Source organism: Octopus sinensis, linkage group LG8, assembly GCF_006345805.1.
Source record: "Octopus sinensis linkage group LG8, ASM634580v1, whole genome shotgun sequence".
NCBI lineage: Eukaryota > Metazoa > Mollusca > Cephalopoda > Octopoda > Octopodidae > Octopus > Octopus sinensis.
In genome coordinates, this window is record NC_043004.1 from 103,378,436 (window position 1) to 103,399,723 (window position 21,288).

The 21,288-nt window shown below is 39.3% G+C and overlaps 1 protein-coding gene across 4 annotated transcripts in view; it reads left to right on the forward strand.

The window, feature by feature from the left end:
- The window catches only part of LOC115215013 (mediator of DNA damage checkpoint protein 1), a 52,916-nt gene that overhangs the window by 14,720 nt on the left and 16,908 nt on the right, over window positions 1-21,288 (forward strand). For 2 of the 4 annotated variants that reach the window (XM_036505634.1, XM_029784128.2), the window contains exons 6-13: window positions 240-329; window positions 2,397-2,564; window positions 3,343-3,409; window positions 6,476-6,559; window positions 9,747-9,830; window positions 13,678-13,748; window positions 15,782-17,066; window positions 19,422-19,453. In XM_036505634.1, the coding sequence (XP_036361527.1) occupies window positions 240-329; window positions 2,397-2,564; window positions 3,343-3,409; window positions 6,476-6,559; window positions 9,747-9,830; window positions 13,678-13,748; window positions 15,782-17,066; window positions 19,422-19,453 (1,881 nt within the window). The remainder of the gene's footprint in view (window positions 1-239; window positions 330-2,396; window positions 2,565-3,342; window positions 3,410-6,475; window positions 6,560-9,746; window positions 9,831-13,677; window positions 13,749-15,781; window positions 17,067-19,421; window positions 19,454-21,288) is intronic. The other 2 variants (XM_036505635.1, XM_029784129.2) reach the window with 2 other exon arrangements.

Sequence of the window (21,288 nt, forward strand, 5' to 3'; positions counted from 1 at the left end):
CATTTCGTATATTTTTTATTGGTTAACTCAATAGATTTCTGTATTGATGAGATTTTGTTGTTTAAAATATTGGTCAACTGTTTTCCTTTGTTATCTTCTTTAGCATCACCATTTTCATCATTATTCCCACCAGCCTTCTTCTGGGTGTGTTTAGAGGAACTTGATATTCATGATAATTTGTGGCATGGATACAGAAGTATGTGCACCTCCTTTATGTTGCCCCTATTTTATTATTTCAGCTTTTCCTAACCCCTGAGGTGCGATATGAACTGAAACATAAAGATACGCTGATCTTTGCTGATGTTAGCTGTCAATACGCTATTGAAGAGGTATGAATTTATCATTTTATTTGTATGAAATTAGATGTTGTTGTTATTGTTGTTGTCATTGATTGTAGTTTTGGCAATACTGACTGTAAGAGTGCAATTCATTTGATACCAAACCACCTGATACCACTTGTGGTTTCATGATACAAAACCACTTGCTTTAAAGTGTTGTTTGCACTCCTCACACAAAGACGTATGAGATGGCTTGGGCATGTTAGCCGTATGAAAGATGGCAGAATCCCCAAGGACATACTCTACGGAGAACTTGCTAGGGGTACTAGGTCTGTGGGTAGACCGTTCTTACGTTACAAGGATGTTTGCAAAAGCGACATGAAGGCCTGCAACATCAATATTAGCGGTTGGGAGACAGTTGCCGGCAACCGTGGAGAATGGCGACGTACCGTAAAAGAGGGAATACAAAGGAGTGACAGAGAGAGAGGAGAAATGGAAAGAAAGGAAGAGACGTCAACAAGAGACTATGGCATTACAACCAGCCAGGAACAGTCTTCGCTACATTTGCGGTACCTGCCAGAGGAAGTGTTTGTCTAGGATAGGACTACACAGCCACAGCATGAAATGTAAAAGCCGGACTAGACTATTTTATGCGCAACTCCATTGTCTCCCGAGACAAAAAGGATGCCAACAACAAATTTAATTAAAACAGTCTGTCAGGATTTATGTTAAGTTTGTTACAGACACCACTATTTTCTTGTAGTCAAGTAGGCAACCAGTACCCATGGTCCTTTCCAGAGTTTCCTCTTCTAAAGGCTCTCTCGAGAGCCAGGTTTCTGAAGCCAGAAACCTGGCTCAGATGCTTGTATCTGAGTGGACCTCACTGAAGCCACCAAAACCAGAATGTAATGTTAAACTGGTCAATGAATAAAGTCTTTTGCTCAAGTAGGCTATTATGGGATTTGAACTCAGAACAGTGAGAGTCAGAAAAGAACCCACAAAGTATCCTCCAGTTCTGCTGAACTGATGTATATCAGTACATTTTTATTGACCCTCTGAATCAAGGGTTCTCAACCATTTTTTATCTATGGACCCTTTGATTATTATTTTATGATGGTGGACTCCCCTTTCAAAATTCCTATTTTTTTTCACACATTAACTTGTGTAGGTTGAACTGTGTAAAATGTTAGAGCAAGAAACTTAGCTGTTTCTTGCTATGCATACCAATACATTAATCTAAAACAAAAGTTTTTCTGGGACCTGTAAAATACTATTGCAGATCCCCAATTTACTATCTCGTTGTATGGACCCGCCAAAATCTTATATGGACTCTGGTTGGGAATCTGATCTATATGAAAGAAAGCCAAAGTCAACCTTGAGTGTCAAAGAATCAGAAGACAACACTGCCTGAGAGTCTAACTGGTGTTACAACAATTTTCCTAATTCACTGAAACCACTATATCTTTCCTAATTTTTCTTATTACAAAAGTTTCTCCAAATTCTTGAACATTTCTAAAATCATTTGACACATAGCTGTGTGCTTAAAACATTTGCTGGATCTTTTCGGTTTGAGTGGCAGTTTTTTAAAATAATTTCCACGTAACTAAACACTTTTAAACTTTCTATGCTGGTAGAATGTTTATAAAACATCTTTTTCTCCTGGTTTTATTGAGAAAATTCTATAGTTTGTAAGATATTTGTTGTTTTTTTCCCTCAGTTTCTGCAATTTCAACCAATCAATGACGTCTATTGAGGTGAAAACATTCTGTGCTGTATGAATATGTCCCTCTTTTAAGAAACAGATTGGGTTTATTTACATTTCTGAAGAAAAAAAGATACCCTTACCCCTAATCCTAACTCTAAAACAGATTGAAATGCAATAGATTGATACTAGGGTCATAATTATGGGTAACAATTTCATATGACACTGCTATAAAAAACTGCTGGTCAAACCGAAAAGATCCCATTTGCTTTATAACTGGTTTCAAGTTCAATCTGATTGTGTCGCATCTTGGGCAGTGAATGTTTGTTCCTTATTTTTGCTATGTATGTCTTCTCTGTTGCGCATTTTATTTAAAAAGTTTAACGGTCTCTTTTGTTATTTTTTTTTTTTTCCAGATTGCTCGTGCATCAGATTCTGGCTCTGACACTGAGTCAATGTCAGATTTGGAAGACAACTTGGACGAAATCTCTACAAATACTCCTACAATGTTGAAATCTAATATTTCATTGCAACTGGAAGACTCTAATAGTAGTTCCAGCAGTGACATTCTCCTCCCAACACAGGTAGTGTAATGTACTTTAGTGTTACACAATACAGTATTATTGCACACCATTATATATACAAGATGGTTTGTTCTACAACATACAGGTCTACGAATTCCAACCGCATATTTATATGGGTGTATATATATATGTGTGTGTGTGTATATATATGTGTATGTGTGTGTATATATATGTATGTGTATGTGTATACATATATGTATGTGCGTGTATATATATATTATACTTAACCCTTATGATTGGATTCAGTAGACAGAAACTGGCAGAAGCCCTTTGTGTGTGTGTGTGTATGTTTTTATGTATGTATGTATACGGGCATGTGGTAAGTAGCTTGCTTACTAACCACATGGTTCTGGATTCAGTCCCACTGCGTGGCACCTTAGGCAAGTGGCTTCTCCTATCGCCTTGGGCCAACCAAATCCTTGTGAGTGGATTTGGTAGACGGAAACTCTGTTTGTGCCCCCCCCCCCCCATCATATCTAGGACTACATTACCCTTCCATTTTTAAGACAATAAGGTATGATTTCAGTGAGATTTGGCAACTATTTCTAGAAGGTTTAACAAACACATTTGAGTTTCCTCTTCTTGGGCCTTGTATCACTAATCGTATTCCTTTCGGTAAACCAAATCTTAGATGGTCAAAGACACTGTTGCAGAATATGTTTTGACAACCCACAATTTTAATGCTTTGTCTATTATACTGCGAGTAGCATTCAGCCATCAGCATCCACAGTGATATACCTTCGGTGTGTTTTATATTCTTTTGTTTTCATTGCTGCAGGATTTCCCAGTTCATGAGTTAACCAAGCATTCAAGCCAGGTCTTGGCAGATATGTCTCCAGAGAAAGGTAAGGACTATGTATTCTTTGATTTCTGATTCCTGGAAGGTGTGATTGTGAAGATTAAAGTGTCTTACCTTAATGACAATGCAGAAAATATTTTTCTAGCATAACCACTACATACAACAAAGTACTGGCTATCTACATGAGCTGTGCTGATCAGGCAAAATGCTATGCAGTATCAAGTTATTGTTCTTTACATTCTGGGTTCAAATCCCTTTGAGATCAAATTTACTTTTCATACTTTAAGAGTCAATCAGATAAAATGCTACTCATTTACTGGGATCAATGTAATTGAATATCTTCCCATCATCAAATTTCCTGACTTTGTGCCTAAATTAGAAATAATTCAGGTTAGGTATGTGTATGGTTGTGTGGTAAGTAGTTTGCTTCCCAACCACATGGTTTTGGGTTCAATCCCACTGTGTATCAACTTGGGCACATGCCTTCTGCTATGGCACCGGGTTGACCAAAGCCTCATGAGTGGATTTGGTTGACAGAAATTGTGTGGAAGCCTATCATACATGTGTGTGTTACTGTCTACTTGCCTTGACATCATGTGATAGTTGTGGAAATCTTAGTCACAGTCGAACCAATTCTACTATATGGCTCAGAAACCTGGACGTTATCAAAGAATTTTGAGAGGTGGTTGCATGGAACCTACACCCGCCTCCTTATGAGAGCTCAAAATCTCTCGTGGAAGCGCCATCCAACCAAAATGAAAATATATGGGAAACTACCACTTGTGTCATCTCTTGTGAAAGGTAAGAGAGTCCAGTTTGCTGGACATTGTTGTAGAGCTGAAAACAAAGCAATTTCTACTCTTCTCCTCTGGAAGCCATCTACTCACGATACCAGAGGGCGCACACTCTCCTACCCTGATGTAATCTCCAGGGATACAGGCATCCAGCAACAGGACCTCCGTAATGCCATGATGGACCGTGAAGTCTGGCGTAGCATGGTAAATTCCATTGTCTCGACTACGGTCGAACAATGATGATGATGATGACAGTTGTGCGTGAGTATCACCATCATTCAAGCTGTGTCCTTCATTTCCAATATTCTGTGATATTCTGGTTATGAGGAAACATTACCTTACTTGGAAACAGGTGAGGGCTGGTGACAGGAAGGGCATCCAACTGGAAAATCTGCCTCAACAACTTCCGTCCAACCCATGCAAACATGGGAAAGTCAATGTTAAAACAATGATTATGATGGAATGGTAGAATTGGCAGAGCATCATTCTTAGACTTATTAGAAACATGTATCCTTTGTGATATTCAACATATTATTGATTACTTTTCCTCTGTTTGATATCATTCTCCCCTAATGGAGGTTGTTAGATACCCATCTTAGGCATTACTCAGCTGTATAGCTGAGGTAGAGCCTGTTTTTTGCCTTTTCTTTTGTGGTTCAGTCAGACAAACTGGAGCAAGCAACTTTCTACTCAAAGACATGATATATTCGCTGTAGTAAGATTTTAACTTAAGACTATATCTTTTGTCCTTAACCTCACAGCTTTTGTATATTTACTGGTACTAACCCTATTTCCTGACCCTGTCTTCATCCATCAGATAACTGGAGATTAAGCCAAATACAGCTACCTAAGGCAGCCACACTAAATATTGTTAAGCATCAGTCATTTCTACTGCCTCCACCATCCTTGAATATTTGGCTCTTTACCAATGTCATTATAAAGAGTTCTTACATTAATGTAGCGCTATGAGTTCATAAGAGAAGAAATCTAATCAGCAGTATGAACCCCAGAATATGACTGGTACTTATTTTATTAAACTCTGGAATGAAAGTCAAAATTAACTCCAGTGGGATTTGAACACCAGATGCACTGCAAAACGTTTATTGTTTCTGCCACTCCACACTCTAATAATAATAATAATAATAATGAGGTTAATTTCTAATATACATATATACACTAGGCCACACATTTGGAGGAAGCAGGAGGCGGGAGTGTCAATTGATTAAATTGATCCTAGTATTTTACTGGTACTATTGACCCTACAAAACGATGTAAAGCAAGTGGACCTCAGTGGTATCTGAACACAGAATTTAAAGGAACATGACTATAGACTGCAGAACATTTTGTCCAGTCTCTTACAATTTTATGAATCCATTACATATTTGGTGGTGGTGGGGGGTAAAGTTACTTAGTCTCTTAAGATTGAGCCCGTGTACTTGATTGGCATTTCATTTTATTGATCACTGAATGATTAAAAGGTTAAGCCAAACTGAACAGGATCTGAAATCAGAATGTAAAGAAAATAATATAAGCTTGACTGGCACTGTATTGACACAGGTGCCATCAGCCACCTTGCTTACTCTTTTACTCTTTTACTTGTTTCAGTCATTTGACTGCGGCCATGCTGGAGCACTGCCTTTAGTCAAGCAAATCGACCCCGGGGCTTATTCTTTTGTAAGCCCAGTACTTATTCTATCGGTCTCTTTTGCCGAACTGCTAAGTGACAGGGACGTAAACACACCACCGTCGGTTGTCAAGCAATGCTAGGGGGACAAACACAGACACACAAACATATACACACACACATATATATACATATATACGACAGGCTTCTTTCAGTTTCCGTCTACCAAATCCACTCACAAGGCATTGGTCGGCCCGGGGCTATAGCAGAAGACACTTGCCCAAGATGCCACGCAGTGGGACTGAACCCGGAACCATGTGGTTGGTAAGCAAGCTACTTAACACACAGCCACTCCTGCTTGATAATATTGATTTAAAATTTTGGCACAAGGCCAGAAATTTTGGGGTATAATGTAAGTCGATTATATTGACCCCAATGCTCGACTGGTATTTATTTTATCAACCCCGAAAGGATGAAAAACAAAATTGACCTCAGCAGGATTTGAACTCAGAATGGGAAGATGGAAGAAATGCCGCTAAGCATTTTGCCCAGCATGCTATCGATTCTGCCAGCTACCATCTTTTGCTTGCTAGTAATATCAAGAAGGACAATGAACTGTTCCATGCTCTCTTAGACTTTTTTTTATTACATTTCCTTACAATTCTGGTTCATGTTGCATTTCTTGTTATTTCAGCTGAAGTACTTGCTGTAGATTCCAGTCCAGAGATCCAAGGGGAATCATCTTATCTCAAAGATAGAATATTTTTCCAGAATAACGGTATATTCAATGTATTTTCTTTAAGTGTGTCATCATTGTCATAGCCAGAATCATTCATTACCATCAGTTTCCAACCACCTTCCCATTCCAACATCTCAGCATTTCACCATTGTTGTGTTTCTTTGTCATCTAGCCTCCACAGGAACAAAGAACACCCACCGGTTTCTGTTAATGTGCATGTCTGTGCTGCCAGCCATCACTTCCTCTCCTCTGAGCCACTTTAATTGATAGCCATCATTGTCTCCTATTCATGTCGATCATCAACCACCCTCCACTTTTCTTCACCATTTACTACATTCATTTCTACCTCTATTTCTAACCATCCATCTCACTCAGTCACCACATTTTTACAACCTTTACCCTCCTGCCTTTCCTGATCATCTATCCACCAGCTCTCTTCTATTCAACTTCTAAAGATACAGTGTCACCATCATCTTTCCAGCTCCATTCCATTTACTCCTACCCAAGCTCATAAAATGGCTTAGCTTTACATTTCCTCTTTAATAATTCTATTCCTGTTGCTCCTGTCACACTCCAGTCTCTCAACACCTCACATAAAGCCTCCTCCACTATATTCCTTTTTGGTCAAGTAGACTCTATGGTGACATCACTAATGCTGGTGCCATGAAAAAACACTTGGTACACACTGTAAAGTGGTTTCTGTCAGAAAAGGTATCCAGCTGTAGAAACCATGACAAAACTGAGCTGCTAGCATGAGACATGATTCTTCAACATGTTGAATTCTGTCAAACCATCCCAACCCATGCCAGCATCGAAAATGGACAGGAAATGACAATGACGGTGTTGATGATGATGGTCTTACAGCTGAATAGCATTTTTGTTGCCAATGATTTTAAAACATGAATTGCCTCATTAATGACAATAAAAAAAAAATATATATTTGTAAAAATTATAACAAATATGTAGAACATACAGGAAATAGCATTAATAGGCACCACACTTTCATTTATGTAGAGGATTCTCAATACAATATGAAATATTAACTAAAAGGAAAAAAAAATTGCTCATATCAAAAGGTGTTTGGTTATGCACTGAAAGCATGCAGTGAAATTTTTTTTTCTTTTTTGAGCCCTAAGACTCCTTGAAAGGGATGTCAATCCATTACAGGCTTTATGGTCAGCAATTCTGACGGGAGGAGACAAGCTGATTACTTTGAACCCTTGTACTTACTTGACTAATAGTTTATTTTGTTGACCCTGAAAGGATGAAAGGCAAAGTTGTCCTTAGTGGAATTTGAGCTTAGGGTGCAAAGAACTAGAACAGCTGCTAAGTATCTTGTCTGACACACTAATAGTTCTGCCAGATGAATTATAGGTGCAGGTGGGACTGCGTGGTAAGATGCTTGCTTCCCAACCACATGGTTCTGGGTTCAGTCCCACTGCACAGCACCTTAGGCAAGTGTCTTCTACTATAGCCTCGGGCTGACCAAAACGTTGTGAGTGGATTTAGTAGATGGAAACTGAAAGAAGCTCGTCATCACTGCTTGACAACCAGTATTGGTGTGTCTATGTTCCCATAGCTTGGTGGTTCAGCAAAAAGATTGATAGAATAAGTGCTGGGCTTTAAAAAGAAAATAAGTCCTTGGGTCAATTTGCTTGACTAAAACCCTTCGAGGCTGTGCTCCAGCATGGCTGCTGTCAAATGACTGAAACGAGTTAAAGAATAGTTGTTAATGTTAATATTATTATCGGCTTTCTAAGTTTGGCATAAAGTTTCACATTTTAAAGGGGTTTATAGTCAGTTTGTTAACCCCAGTACTTGATAGCTTTTTATCTTATTGTAACGTGCACCACTAATTGATGGCAGTTAACTCTCAGAAAAATATATCTCAGATGTTGATTATTCTTTATTATTTAGTATCATAAATTATAGGTCAATATCCACTTGTGACTGTCATAGTCTGGTTGTCCATCATCCTCACAACACCCACTTGTGACTATAATGGTCTGGTAGCAACATCTTAATGACGTCCACTTGTGACTATCATTGTCTGGTCGGCCAACATCCTAATGACGTCCACTTGTGACTATCATTGTCTGTTAGGCCAACATCCTAATGACGTCCACTTGTGACTATCATTGTCTGGTTGGCCAACATCCTAATGACGTCCACTTGTGACTATCATTGTCTGGTCGGCCAACATCCTAATGACGTCCACTTGTGACTATCATTGTCTGGTAGGCCAACATCCTAATGACGTCCACTTGTGACTATCATTGTCTGGTCGGCCAACATCCTAATGATGTCCACTTGTGACTATCATTGTCTGGTAGGCCAACATCCTAATGACGTCCAGTCTGTATGTCAACATCCTTATGACATCTAATTGTAACAATCATTGTCTGGAAGGTTGACATCCTAATAACATCTGTTTAAAACTAGTCAGATACGTCAATGTTTTTAATAAATAACGACAGTCGCTCGTGACTATCATAGTCTGATGTTTCACCTATGACTGTCATAACCTGGAGAAACAAAAAGCAAAACTTAAGAAATGCTTTCAATAACCTGGATAATATATTTTCTCAGTAACTCCTGAATTATTTTAGATAACTCATGTTCTACTTTAAATAGCATATTTTTGGTAAAACATGTTCCAGATAATACAGTTCTATATTTAAGAGACGAGGAATTATGTACATTATTTACATTTGACAGATTTTTGCCCTCATCTTGTTTCTTGTTAACATGACGTTTCAGCTGATATACCCTCCAGCTTTCATCAGGTGTCCTGGGGAAATTCCTAAGCTATTTTTTGATATTATTATTATTCGAGTCACTGCCTGGAATTGAACTCGGAATCTTGGGGTTAGTAGCCCGTGCTCTTAACCACTACGCCCACGGGCATATGGTATAGTGGTTAAGAGTGCAGGCTACTAACCCCAAGATTCCGAGTCCAATTCCAGGCAGTGACCTGAATAATAATAATAACATTGAAAAGTACCTTAGGAATGAGAACCCAGGTTCGAAATTTCCCCAAGACACCTGATGAAGGCTGGAGGGTATACCAGCTGAAATGTTGTTTTAACAACAAACAAGATGAGGACAAATATCCGTCAAACATATCATTCTTATTCTAGATGATTTCTGATGTATTTTGATAAACTGCTAATATACTAATTTGTTTAGTAATAACATTTGTTGTGTTTTTAACTCTAATTTCCAGCTAACAAGGAAGTTAATATTGATGCAGAAATACTTGCAGCTGCTACACAGGCTTATGTTGCTGATTCTGATGATGATGATGATGGCAAGTGTCCCTTCTGCATCATATATTGTGTGGCATGCAGCTCTCTGTCTCTTTGTGAATTCATCAAAAAAATAAATTCTTCATTTAAAATTTTTAAAAAATGAAAACAAGCGATAATAGACACAGACGTGGCTGAGTGGTTAAGAAGCCTGCTATGTAACTACATGGTTTCAGGTTCAATCCCACTACATGGTACTCTGAGCAGATGTCTTCTGCTGTACTCCCTGGCCAACCTATACCTTGTGAGTGAGTTTGGTAGAAACCCATCAGATATATATGTGTGTGTGTGTGTGTGTTTCCTACTTCTACTTAGCAACCATTGTCGGTTTGTTGGCATTCCTCTCACACAGTGGTTCGACGAAAGAGACTGATAGAATAAGTACCAGATATAAAAAAAAATGTATTGAGGTCAATTAGACTAAATCTTTCAAGGTGGTGCTCCAGTATGGTCGCAGCCCAGTGACTGAAATACATAAAAGATAATAATTATAGTCATCCTCACTATTATATTTATGTATGTACTGACAAAAGAGCAACATATGTATAGCAGCTAAATCACCCTCAAATCACACCCTACTATCTTAAAAAACAAAGAATAGGTTTGTAAAATGAAACACAGAATAGTCATAAGTCTGCTGGATCAGGGCTGACCTGGGGCTTAACAACAACTATTATATTTATATTGGTTTCAAATTTTGGGACTAAGCCAACAATTTCAGGTGAGCAGGTAAGTCAATTACATTGACCCCAGTGCTCAACTGGTACTTATTTTATTGACCTTGAAAGGATGAAAGGCAAAGTAGGCCTTGGTGGAATTTGAACTCAAAGCGTAATGATGGACGAAATGCCACTTAGCATTTTGTCCAGCGCTGTGATGATTCTGCCAGCTCGCTACCTTACCAATAATCTTTATGTTAAGTACTATTTTGTCACAAGTATGGCTGTGAAGTTTAGAAGTTCAGCATGTAACACCTTGAGCAATAGTCAGGTACTCTAGCCTCAGACTGATGAAAGCCTTGTGGATTTTGTAGGGAGAAACTGGGAAAATCTTGTCATATGTATGCATCTATATATTTGTGTGTGTATACCATTGTCTTGACATCGCATGCTGGTCATAAACTTGCATCACTGACATGCGATGCTGTTCGTTTCCTGTCTTCCATGAAAAATATGTTTGGCTATAGGGAAATATTTCCTTGCTTAGAAATGGGTGAGTGTTGGTGACAGGAATTGGCATCCTGTCATAGAAAATATGCCTCAACAAATTTCTTCTGACCCATGCAAGCCTGGAAAAGTGGACATTAACCCTTTAGTGTTCGCATTATTCTACCAAAATTAATGCTTTTTTATCCACATTGCCTTGAACTAATCAGGCATTATCTTGGTGCTATGAGGTTTTGATGAGGTAGCTGTTAATTTTTAAAACGACATTGTAGGGCTGGTGTGAGAGACCAGATCTGGCCAGTTTGACCATAAAACAGGGGAGAATACTTTTGGCCGGATATAGCTGGTTTAAATGCTAAAGGGTTAAATAATGATTTGTGTGTTATAGTGTTTCCTTGCTGCTGGAATTTTAGCTCCTTTAATCTCCTGTTGATGAGGGTTTCTTTTTTTATCACACTCCTTCAAGCTCTCTGGTTTTATTTACTGTTTGCTAATGGGTTTAAGGGTTTTTCACCACTTCTCTTGCTTTAAGTAATGAAATCTTCATTTGTTATTTTGTCGCGTATGAGTTTCAAAGAACTGTTTGAGAAGAATTGCTATTTGCTCTCTCCCATTGTTTGGTTAGCTTGGCTGGAGGAAGGTAATAAACATGAACTTCCTCTATATCACTGACGCAAATACCATTACTACCACGACCACCACCATCAACAGCTTCACATGTCACAACTACCACCATCACAATCATTGTCAACAGTTTCATCCGTTATTGTTAATGTCTACAGTTTCATAAACTCATCATCATTATTGTTAGTGGAAGCTTTGTGTTGTTATGTCCAGTCATGATTCAACTACTGAATTCTCTTCTTATTACCATTTTCTGTGGTATAATGCATGATTATTGGCTGGTAATCTATATATATATAAAAGTGAGGTTGTGTGCTGTCTGTCTCCTACGATTTAGATTCCTAACTACTCCCACATTTTGCAGTGCAGTTTAACCAAAACCGGGTATCTTATAGTCGTGATTCATATCGAGCCCTTGTGGGTATTAGCATGAGTCTACGATTTAAAAAAAAAATTACCATTAATTTTTCCCATTTTTAATGCATTTTTGGCATATATAAGGGAAGTAACTCTCTAAAAATGTATTATTAAATCTCAGAACGTAAAAAGCTACAGTTACCCCCCCCCTTTGTGGTTAACCATATTGAGATGGCTATTATACTTTACATCTCTAAAAATGCTTATATAGTTATTTCCCTTACAAACCCGAGCAACGCCGGGCAATACTGCTAGTTCTCTTTAAGAACTTTGAAATACAGGTACAGGTGTGACTGGTAAGAAGTTTGCTTCCCAACCACATGGTTCTGGGGTTGGTCTTCAGGCGAGTGTCTTCTACTGTAGCCATTGGCTGATCAAAGCCTTGTGTGTGGATTTGACAGATGAAAACAGAAACAAGCCTGTCGTGTGTGTGTGTGGCAGCCTTTGTGTCTTCCCCCACCATTTGACAACTAGCGTTGGTTTGTTTACATCCCTGTAAATTAGCACTTCAACAAAAGAGTCTAATATAATAAATATCAGGTTTTATTAAAATAAGTACTGGGGTTGATACGTTCAACCACAAAAACCCTTCTGGATGGTGTCACAGCATGGCCACAGTCTAATGTTTGTAACATATAAAAAGATTTTTAAAATATCCCATAGACAAAGCAGAGTGCTGTGGTGCTGAAGGTAAGCTCTCGGTAACCTGAGCCAACAGCTTTGTCTCAATTGTTAGTAGCAGTTGTTCCATTTTACTGATGTTACCAATACTCTTTAGGCTAAGTTGCATGTCTTTTACACATGGAATTGAGTTTGGCACATTGCAAACTAACAAATTCTTTGTCATTTCCTCAAGTACTACAGCAATTATTTTAGCCATGAATGAATCCCTTTGGTCATGAATGACCATGGGATTGCACCTAGAAAGTTACCCTCTGCATCACAAGTCCAGGCAAGGTTGTTTTATGGAAGACCAGCAGTTGGCCATGCATACCAGCCTCCCCTTTCTATGCCACCCATGTTTTCCAAGGGAAAAGCAAAGGCCAGTAAATCTTGGCACTAGTGACACCACAACTCATTTCTACAGATGAGTGAAGTGGAGCAATGTGAAATAAAGTGTTTTGCTCAAGAACAGAACACATAGCTTGGTTCGGGGATCAAACTCACTACCTCATGATTGAGAAACCGACACTCTACCCACTGAGCAATTTGCCTTCACAGGCTCAATACAGTATCAATAATAGGATACCACAAGGTTGCTCCTTACTTAGCCTTCATGCTGGCAGACAGCTTACCATTCGGTTCATTCATTACTCACCCATCATGCTGGCTGTTAATGTTGGTTTCAATTTTTGGGGAGGGTATAAGTTGATTGCATCGACCCCATTGCTCAACTGGTACTTACTTTACCGATTCTGAAAGGATGAAAGGTAAAGTCTACCTCAGCTGAATTTTTGAACTCGGAATGTAAAGATGGGTGAAGTGATACTAAGCATTTTACCCAGCGTGCTAATGATTCTGCCAGCTCACTGCCTTGTGCCAGCCAATAATCTTGATAGATTTAGCCTATATCACTATACTACCATCTTGCTCAGATGTTTGTTGTAAGTTTTTATGTATTTATTTATATATATAATTACAGAATCTAAATCCGAAGTGTATGATGCAGAAAACCCCATAGCCTTTGTTGCTGATACACAGTCACCCCTACAGGTGAGTCATTCAAATTTTGTTTGATTTAAAAAAAAAAATTCTTTTTAAAACATTTGTTTTACTATGCTGTTATAGTGGGTTGGTTACATCTGCAAATTTTAACTCACTCTTGCTACTTGGAATTGTATCATATTTAAGCTTCCTCATTGACTATAGGCGCAGGAGTGGCTGTGTTGTAAGTAGCTTGCTTACCAACCACATGGTTCCAGGTTGAGTCCCACTGCATGGCACCTTGGGCAAGTGTCTTCTACTATAGCCTCTGGTCGACCAAAGCTTTGTGAGTGGATTTGGTAGATGGAAACTGAAAGAAGCCCGTCGTATATATGTATATATATATTTGTGTGTGTGTATGTTTGTCCCCCTAACATCGCTTATCAACTGATGCTGGTGTGTTTGCGTCCCCGTGACTTAGCGGTTTGGCAAAAGAGACTGATAGAATAAGTCCTGGGGTCGATTTGCTCGACTAAAGGCATTGCTCCAGTATGGCCGCAGTCACACGACTGAAACAAGTAAAAGAGAGTAAAGGGAGAGACTCTTTTGTTGTGTAGCACTAGCTCCCCCCCTTGCATATGTACACATCATCATCCCTGATTAAAATGCCTATGACACTTAGGTGATCTTTCAAAGGACTAACTGTGATTTGCAGATCCAGGGCACCAAATACGTTGAGCACCCATCAGAGCTCAACATAGTCACTTGACCCGCTAAAGATAACAGCCAATCCTCCATTAAATCATACTCTACAATCTTTGAAAGAAGGAACATATTCGATAGTGTACTCTTAGATACACAACTGGTGTTAAGCAAAAAGCACCCAATACACTCTTTAACCCTTTGGCATTTAAACCGGCCATATCCGGTCAAAATGTTCTCCCCTGTTTTATGTTCAAATTGGCCAGATCTGGCCTCTCACACCAGCCCTACTATATAATTCTAAAAAGGAATAGTTACTTCTTCAAAATCTCAAAGCCACAAGATAATGCAGGATTAATTTAAAACAAGGTGAATAGATAAGCATTACTTTTGACCAAATAACGTGAATACTAAAGGGTTAAAGTGGTTAGTGTTAGGAAGGGCATCCAGCCATAGAAACCCTAACCCGAACAGACAACGGAACCTGGCATGGCTCCCAACCTTGCCAGCGCCTTTCAAGCAATCCAACCCATGCCAGCGTGGAAAATGGACATTAAATGATGATGATGTGGTCATGGCAGGAATGCCTTTTATCATCGTAATGTTTGCTCAATCGGGGTTGAACTGGAGTTAAACAGCTAATGTGCAGAATGAGGTGAGCGTGACAGTGTGGGCATTTCCTTCACTGTCCAAGCAATGCCTGTTGCTGGATGTGAACATGGCCAAGTAGTTAAAAAGTTTGCTTTCATCATCATCATCATCATCATCGTTTAACGTCCGTTTTCCGCGCTAGCGCGGTCTGGGAGGCCATGGGCTGCACCAGGCTCCAGTCTGATCTGGCATAGTTTCTACAGCTGGATACCCTTCCTAACGCCAACCACTCCGCAAGTGTAGTGGGTCCTTTTTACGTGCCACCTGCACAGGTGCCAGGGGGCTCCGGCATCGGCCACGATTGGTTGGAGCTTTTAACGTGCCACTGGTACGGAAGCCAGCCAAGGCGGCGCTGGCAACGGCCACTTTCGGATGGTGCTTTTTATGTGCCACCAGCACAGAAGCCAGTCAGGGCAGCGCTGGCATCAGCCACATTCGGATAGTGCTTTTTATGTGCTACTGGCACAGAAGCCAGTCGAGGCGGCGCTGGCAACGGCCACGTTCAGATGGTGCTTTTTATGTGCCACCGGCTTTACAGTCATGAATTCCCTGTTTCAATCTGACTGCATGTCATCTTGGACAAATGTATAAAACAGTCCTAAAACTAAACTAAAGTTGTTTACCAATCACTAGAGAAACTATACGTAAGACTAATAAATGTACATACAAACAAATGTATCTTGTGTTTTCTTTGATTATCTCACCTGATATCAGATAACTGATAGCTTTTCAATATCTATATATTCTAGTCTCAGAAATCAAACCATATGCCTGAAGATTTGCCAAAGGAACCAAATAAACCCAAGCTAAACTCTTCCCGATCTTCTCCATCTCAAAGTGCTTGTGGCGATTCTGAGGGATTTAAACTGAAGTCTTCATCTGAAATACCTGTTAATACTAAACCAGAAGAGAAAGTAGATTATGATCTCTTTTTTATGTCCACCTATAAGAACGACATTGAAATATCTGATGAAGAATTGCCTCCTGCAAGTCAGTCACCCGTGAAAAAGCCAGTTACCAGCACAGCTCAAGGAACTCTTCCTGCAATATTACAGATGTCAGAGGCACCTGTAAACCAGGATGCAAATGAATCATTAAATTCTGCTAACAAATCACCTGAAAGCAAGCTATCATCCACCATTAACAAGTCTACTGTATCTAGTCCTGTCATGGATACAGTTCCTGTGGGAAGTTTTCAAAAACTTGCATCGCCTGTAGATAAAACCGACAAGGCACCTTCTAACACAAGCACTCCTGTGAAAGAAACTGTGCCTCTGTCGAGCACGTTGATGGAGACTGTTGAAGTTGTGGAACATGTGGAATGTGTAAGTCCAAAAAAGCAACCACAAGTTGCTGAGCCATTGGAAACAGTAGCTATTGAAACATTCTCTAAAACATTGTGTGTTCAGGATGATGAAGCTGATACAAGTTCTCCAGCAAAAAATCACTCAACCATAACCAATCGAAATTTATCTTTGGTCAGCAGCCCCAAAGTTCATGCTTTGACTGAATGTAGTGAAAATTTCAGTTTAGATGCAACACAGCCATATGCGTTAGACAGTAGCATTAGTTCACCAAATATTAAGAAGCTGTCAGCATCTACACCTAAAACTTCTGTTGGTGATAAAACACAGCCTTTACAGCAAAGCTGTGGTCTTGATATAGAGGTGGCAAATGACAGTGTTGGTGTTATGAAAGATAGTACTCCTGTGAAAACTAAACAATCTGAATCACCTGTTGAAACTCCTAAAAGATCAAGAGCACATAGTATTTCCTCTGATGAAGAATCGGTAACTGATGAACCAAACATTAAAGACAAACCTATCTTGGAAGGTGATAGCAATGACCAACCAAAGGACCTTCAGGAAAACATCCCCAGTTCTGTTAATACATTGTCTGGGGACATTTTTGCCTCTAGTAAATCATCACAGACTGCCTCATCTTCTACCCCTAATGTTACTGGGACAAAGTATTCTGGTGAATCAAACACAGCTTCATTAGAATCATTAGTTCCTGCTGTGGAAGAACAGACAGGTAAGTTTACATCAGTCGTAATTATTGGGTTGTCTGAAAAGTTCGTGCCGATTTACAGTAGCTTACCTTTCGACTTATTTTAGAACGTGGTTGAGTCCATAAAATAGGATTTGACTACACCTCCATTTAGAGCGCAGTTTAAGCTATCTTTTCGTGGAAGAAGGTTTATGTTCCTATAACCTGTGTTAATTCTGTAACCCTTTAAAATGGAAGATAAGAAAGTTCATTTTCAGCACTTGATGTTTTGGGAACCAGACAAAAATTGCTGCAGCTCGGCTGGGATGTGTTACCCCACCCTCCATATTCACCAGATATTGCTCCTTTGGATTTCCACTTATTCAGGTCTCTGCAGAATAATCTTAATGGTAAAAATTTCAATTCCTTGGATGACGTAAAAAGATACCTTAATGAATTCTTTGCCATGAAACCACCTCAATTCTGAGAAGAGGGTATTTTCAAGTTAAAGGAAAGATGGAGACGCATTGTACAACAAAATGGTTCATATTTGGTTGATTAAAAATGTAATGGCAAGTATTTATTGACCTTTTTCTTTCCTTTAAAAATCAGCACGAACTTTCCCGACAACCCAATAATTTACTATTATGCAAGGACAGTAGTAGTAGTAGAAGTGGTGATAATCATGCCGTTCCTACTAAGAGTCAGAATTGGCACCTATTTTTTAAAGGGGTGCAGATGGAATAAGTGGATGATGGCTTCATGGGGAGATAACTGGGGTACATTAGGCTGTCGCATTGAGCAAGTTGAACAACTGTGAAGAATCTCTTTGACTAACTTCTCTCCAACTGTACAGAACAAAAATGACTGGGTGTGAGGTCTGTCAGCAATATGGTTTCAGTCTTTGATCAAAACTATTTACATTATAACAAGCGCAAGTTTAGCTCCTGCTGGGTCATACTAATATATATATATATATATATCATCATCATCGTTTAACGTCCGCTTTCCATGCTAGCATGGGTTGGACGATTTTGACTGTAGGACTGTATCACAATCCTTGCTGGTGAAATTGTTATTCAAAAGGCCAGCTTTATCCTACACTGCATTACACTGATTCTTACCCAAAATTTTTAGTAAATGCATTTGTGCCAAGATAAAGGCACATGGTTCCATTTGGTTAGTGGATTGCTCTCATGATTGTCATCATCATCATCATCATTTAACGTCCGTTTTCCATGCATTGGACAGTTTGACTGGAGCTGGCCAGCTGAATTGCTGCTCAGGTTTTATGTCTGTTTTGAGCATGGTTTCTATGGCTAGGTGCCCTTCCTAATGCCAACCACTTTGCAGAGTGTACTAGATGCTCTTACACAGCACTGGCATGGGTGCATTTAATTGGCACCAAAACAGGTGCTTTTTATGGTTGTAATTTTGATTCCCGGACCAGGTTCTTGAGCAAAACACTTCATTTCACATTGTTCCAGTCCAATCAGCTATAAGTGAGTTCCAGCAATAGCTGGAAAGTTCAAACTGTATTAGATTTGTGCCTTGTTCAGTGAGGGACTGTTGTAATCTCAGTCACTTATATGACATGGAGACCGAGTTAAGCTCTGTCTTTGTTAGTCAAGGACGCATAAAAAATTAACATGTTCCCATGGTATACTCAGCTGCTTTCTTTGCTGTATTCAGTTCAGTTGATCAAATAACTGGAATACATAACAAAAACCAGTAATGGATTCATACAAACTCAACTGAGCAAGATATAGTGTAAGAGAACAAATACGTAAAATATGAGGTTGATAAATCAAATAACTTAGTTGTTATGGTAACAGCATGTCAAAAATGTAACACTTCTATCATCATTGTTTAATGTTTTCCATATTAGCATGCATTGGATAGACATTAAATGATGATGGATAGTTTGGCAGGGGCTCATAAGCCAGCGGGCTGTGCCAACATCTGTCTGCTTTGGCATGATTTCTTTAGTCAGATGTCCTTCCTAATGCCAACTTTACGGTGTTCTGGGTGCTTTTTTATGTAGAATTGGTACAAATGAGGTCACCTAGTAATTTGCAAGACTGTGTGGGGTGTAGCATTGAGGGAGGTGGCTTTATACGAGGGAATGGGAGGTTGAAGTATGATAAAAGGGTAGAAATGGGTATCTTGCTGTAGAGGAGATATATAGCTACCCCAGCTGGAAAAGGAGAGAAGAATCATGAAGAGGTGTCAGGATGTACTCTTAGATTGCAAGAATGGTCCTGAGGATTGGACAGGGTGCACAACTAAGGTCAAGAGAGTAGGAAAGGAGAGTGATGGATAGATAAGGATAGAGGTGAATGCTGTGGATGATGAATGTAAATTCTAAATACAAATAAGTTTACTATTTATTTATTGCAGATTTAGAGACCAAGGCATCAGAAAAATCTAATGTAAGTTACTTTGATTCTTCATTATTACATACATCATCATTATTGTATCTTTTATCTTTTACTTGCTGGGGCACTGTCTTGAAGAGTTTATTCAAAGAAATTGACAAATTGTCCCCTCAGTATATATTCTATCAGTCTCTTTTGCCAAACCACTAAGTTATGGGGATATAAAGAAACCAACATTGATTGTAAAGCAGTGGGTGAACACACACACACACACACGATGAGCTTCCACACAGCTTCTGTCCACTGAATTCAATGGTCATCCTGGGGCTAGAATTGAAGGCACTTGCCCAAAGTGTCCTATAATGGGACTGAATATGAAACAACATTTTATTGTTTCTTATTTCTTTATTGCCCACAGGGGGTTAAACATAGAGGGACAAACAAGGACAGACAAAAGGATTAAGTCGATTAGATCGACCCCAGTGCGTAACTGGTACTTAATTTATCGACCCCGAAAGGATGAAAGGCAAAATCGACCTCGGTAGGATTTGAACTCAGAATGTAGCAACAGACGAAATATCGCTAAGCATTTTGCCCAGCGTGCTAACGTTTCTGCCAGCTCGCCTACTTACAACATTTTTTTTGTTTGGACATGAATAAGGCAAGTCTTCACCAACACAACAATCTTGTTGCTAACTTCTAGCAGATCAAGCAGTCATGTAAAGGAGGCCTTCCTCTGTTAAGTCTAAGTATTCTTGCTTGCTATGTTGTCTTAGATATATTCTGCTCAAACAAGACTATGATGAAAAGCATTCCAGTTGTGACCATCCAGTTGTTTTGTGCCTCAGGAACTATGTATTAATATTTAAGATGGTAAATAAATATTGATTTCAAATGTTGGCACATGGTCAACGATTTAAGGAGAGAGGGTAAGTCGATTACATTGACCCCAAAACACAACCAGTTCTTATTTTATTGACCCTGAAATGATGAACGGTAAAGTCAACCTCAGAGGAACTTGAACTCAGAGTATGAAAATGGACAAAATGTCACTAAGAATTTTGCCTGGTGTGCTAATGATTCTGCCAGCTTGCTGCCAAAGGTAATAAATATTAACAACATGGTTCCTGAAGTGCAAAAAAAAAAAAACCAACTGGATTGTCACAAGTGGATCACTTTTTTTTCTTTTTTTGCAACTTGGGAAATATGTCTGTCATTAATATTCAAGATGGTATAAGCAGTGAGCCAACAGAATTGTTAGCATGCCAGACAAAATGCTTGGCAGCGCTTCATCTGCCTTTACATTCTGAGTTCAAATGCTACTAGAGTCATCTTTGCCTTTCATCTTTTTGAGGTCAGTAAAGTAAGTACCAGCTGAACACTGGGGGCGATATAATTGACTTATCCCCTCCCTCAAAATTTCTAGCTTTGTGCCAAAGTATTTAGGATGGTAGAGTGTAATTTGTCTGTTATTTTCAGAAAGCTGTGCAATTTTGTGAGATACTTCCTGAAGCTATTTGGTTGCCAATGACATGCACACACTCTCTCACTCTCTCTCTCTCTCCCTCTCACACTGCCTTTCACATACACACTCTCTCACTCTGCCTCTCTCTCTCTTCCTTCTGTTTAATGTGATTGAAGGAATATGTTTGTTCGTTACTTCAATGAGATAGTTGCTGTTTGGAGCAGTTATTTTCAGTTAAACATCATCATCATCATCAGCGTTTAACGTCCGTTCTCCATGCTAGCATGGGTTGGACGGTTCGACCGGGAATCTGGGAAGCCAGAGGCTGCACCAGGCTCCAGTCTTATCTGGCAATGTTTCTACAGCTGGATGCCCTTCCTAACACCAACCACTCCGTGAGTGTAGTGGGTGCTTTTTACGTGCC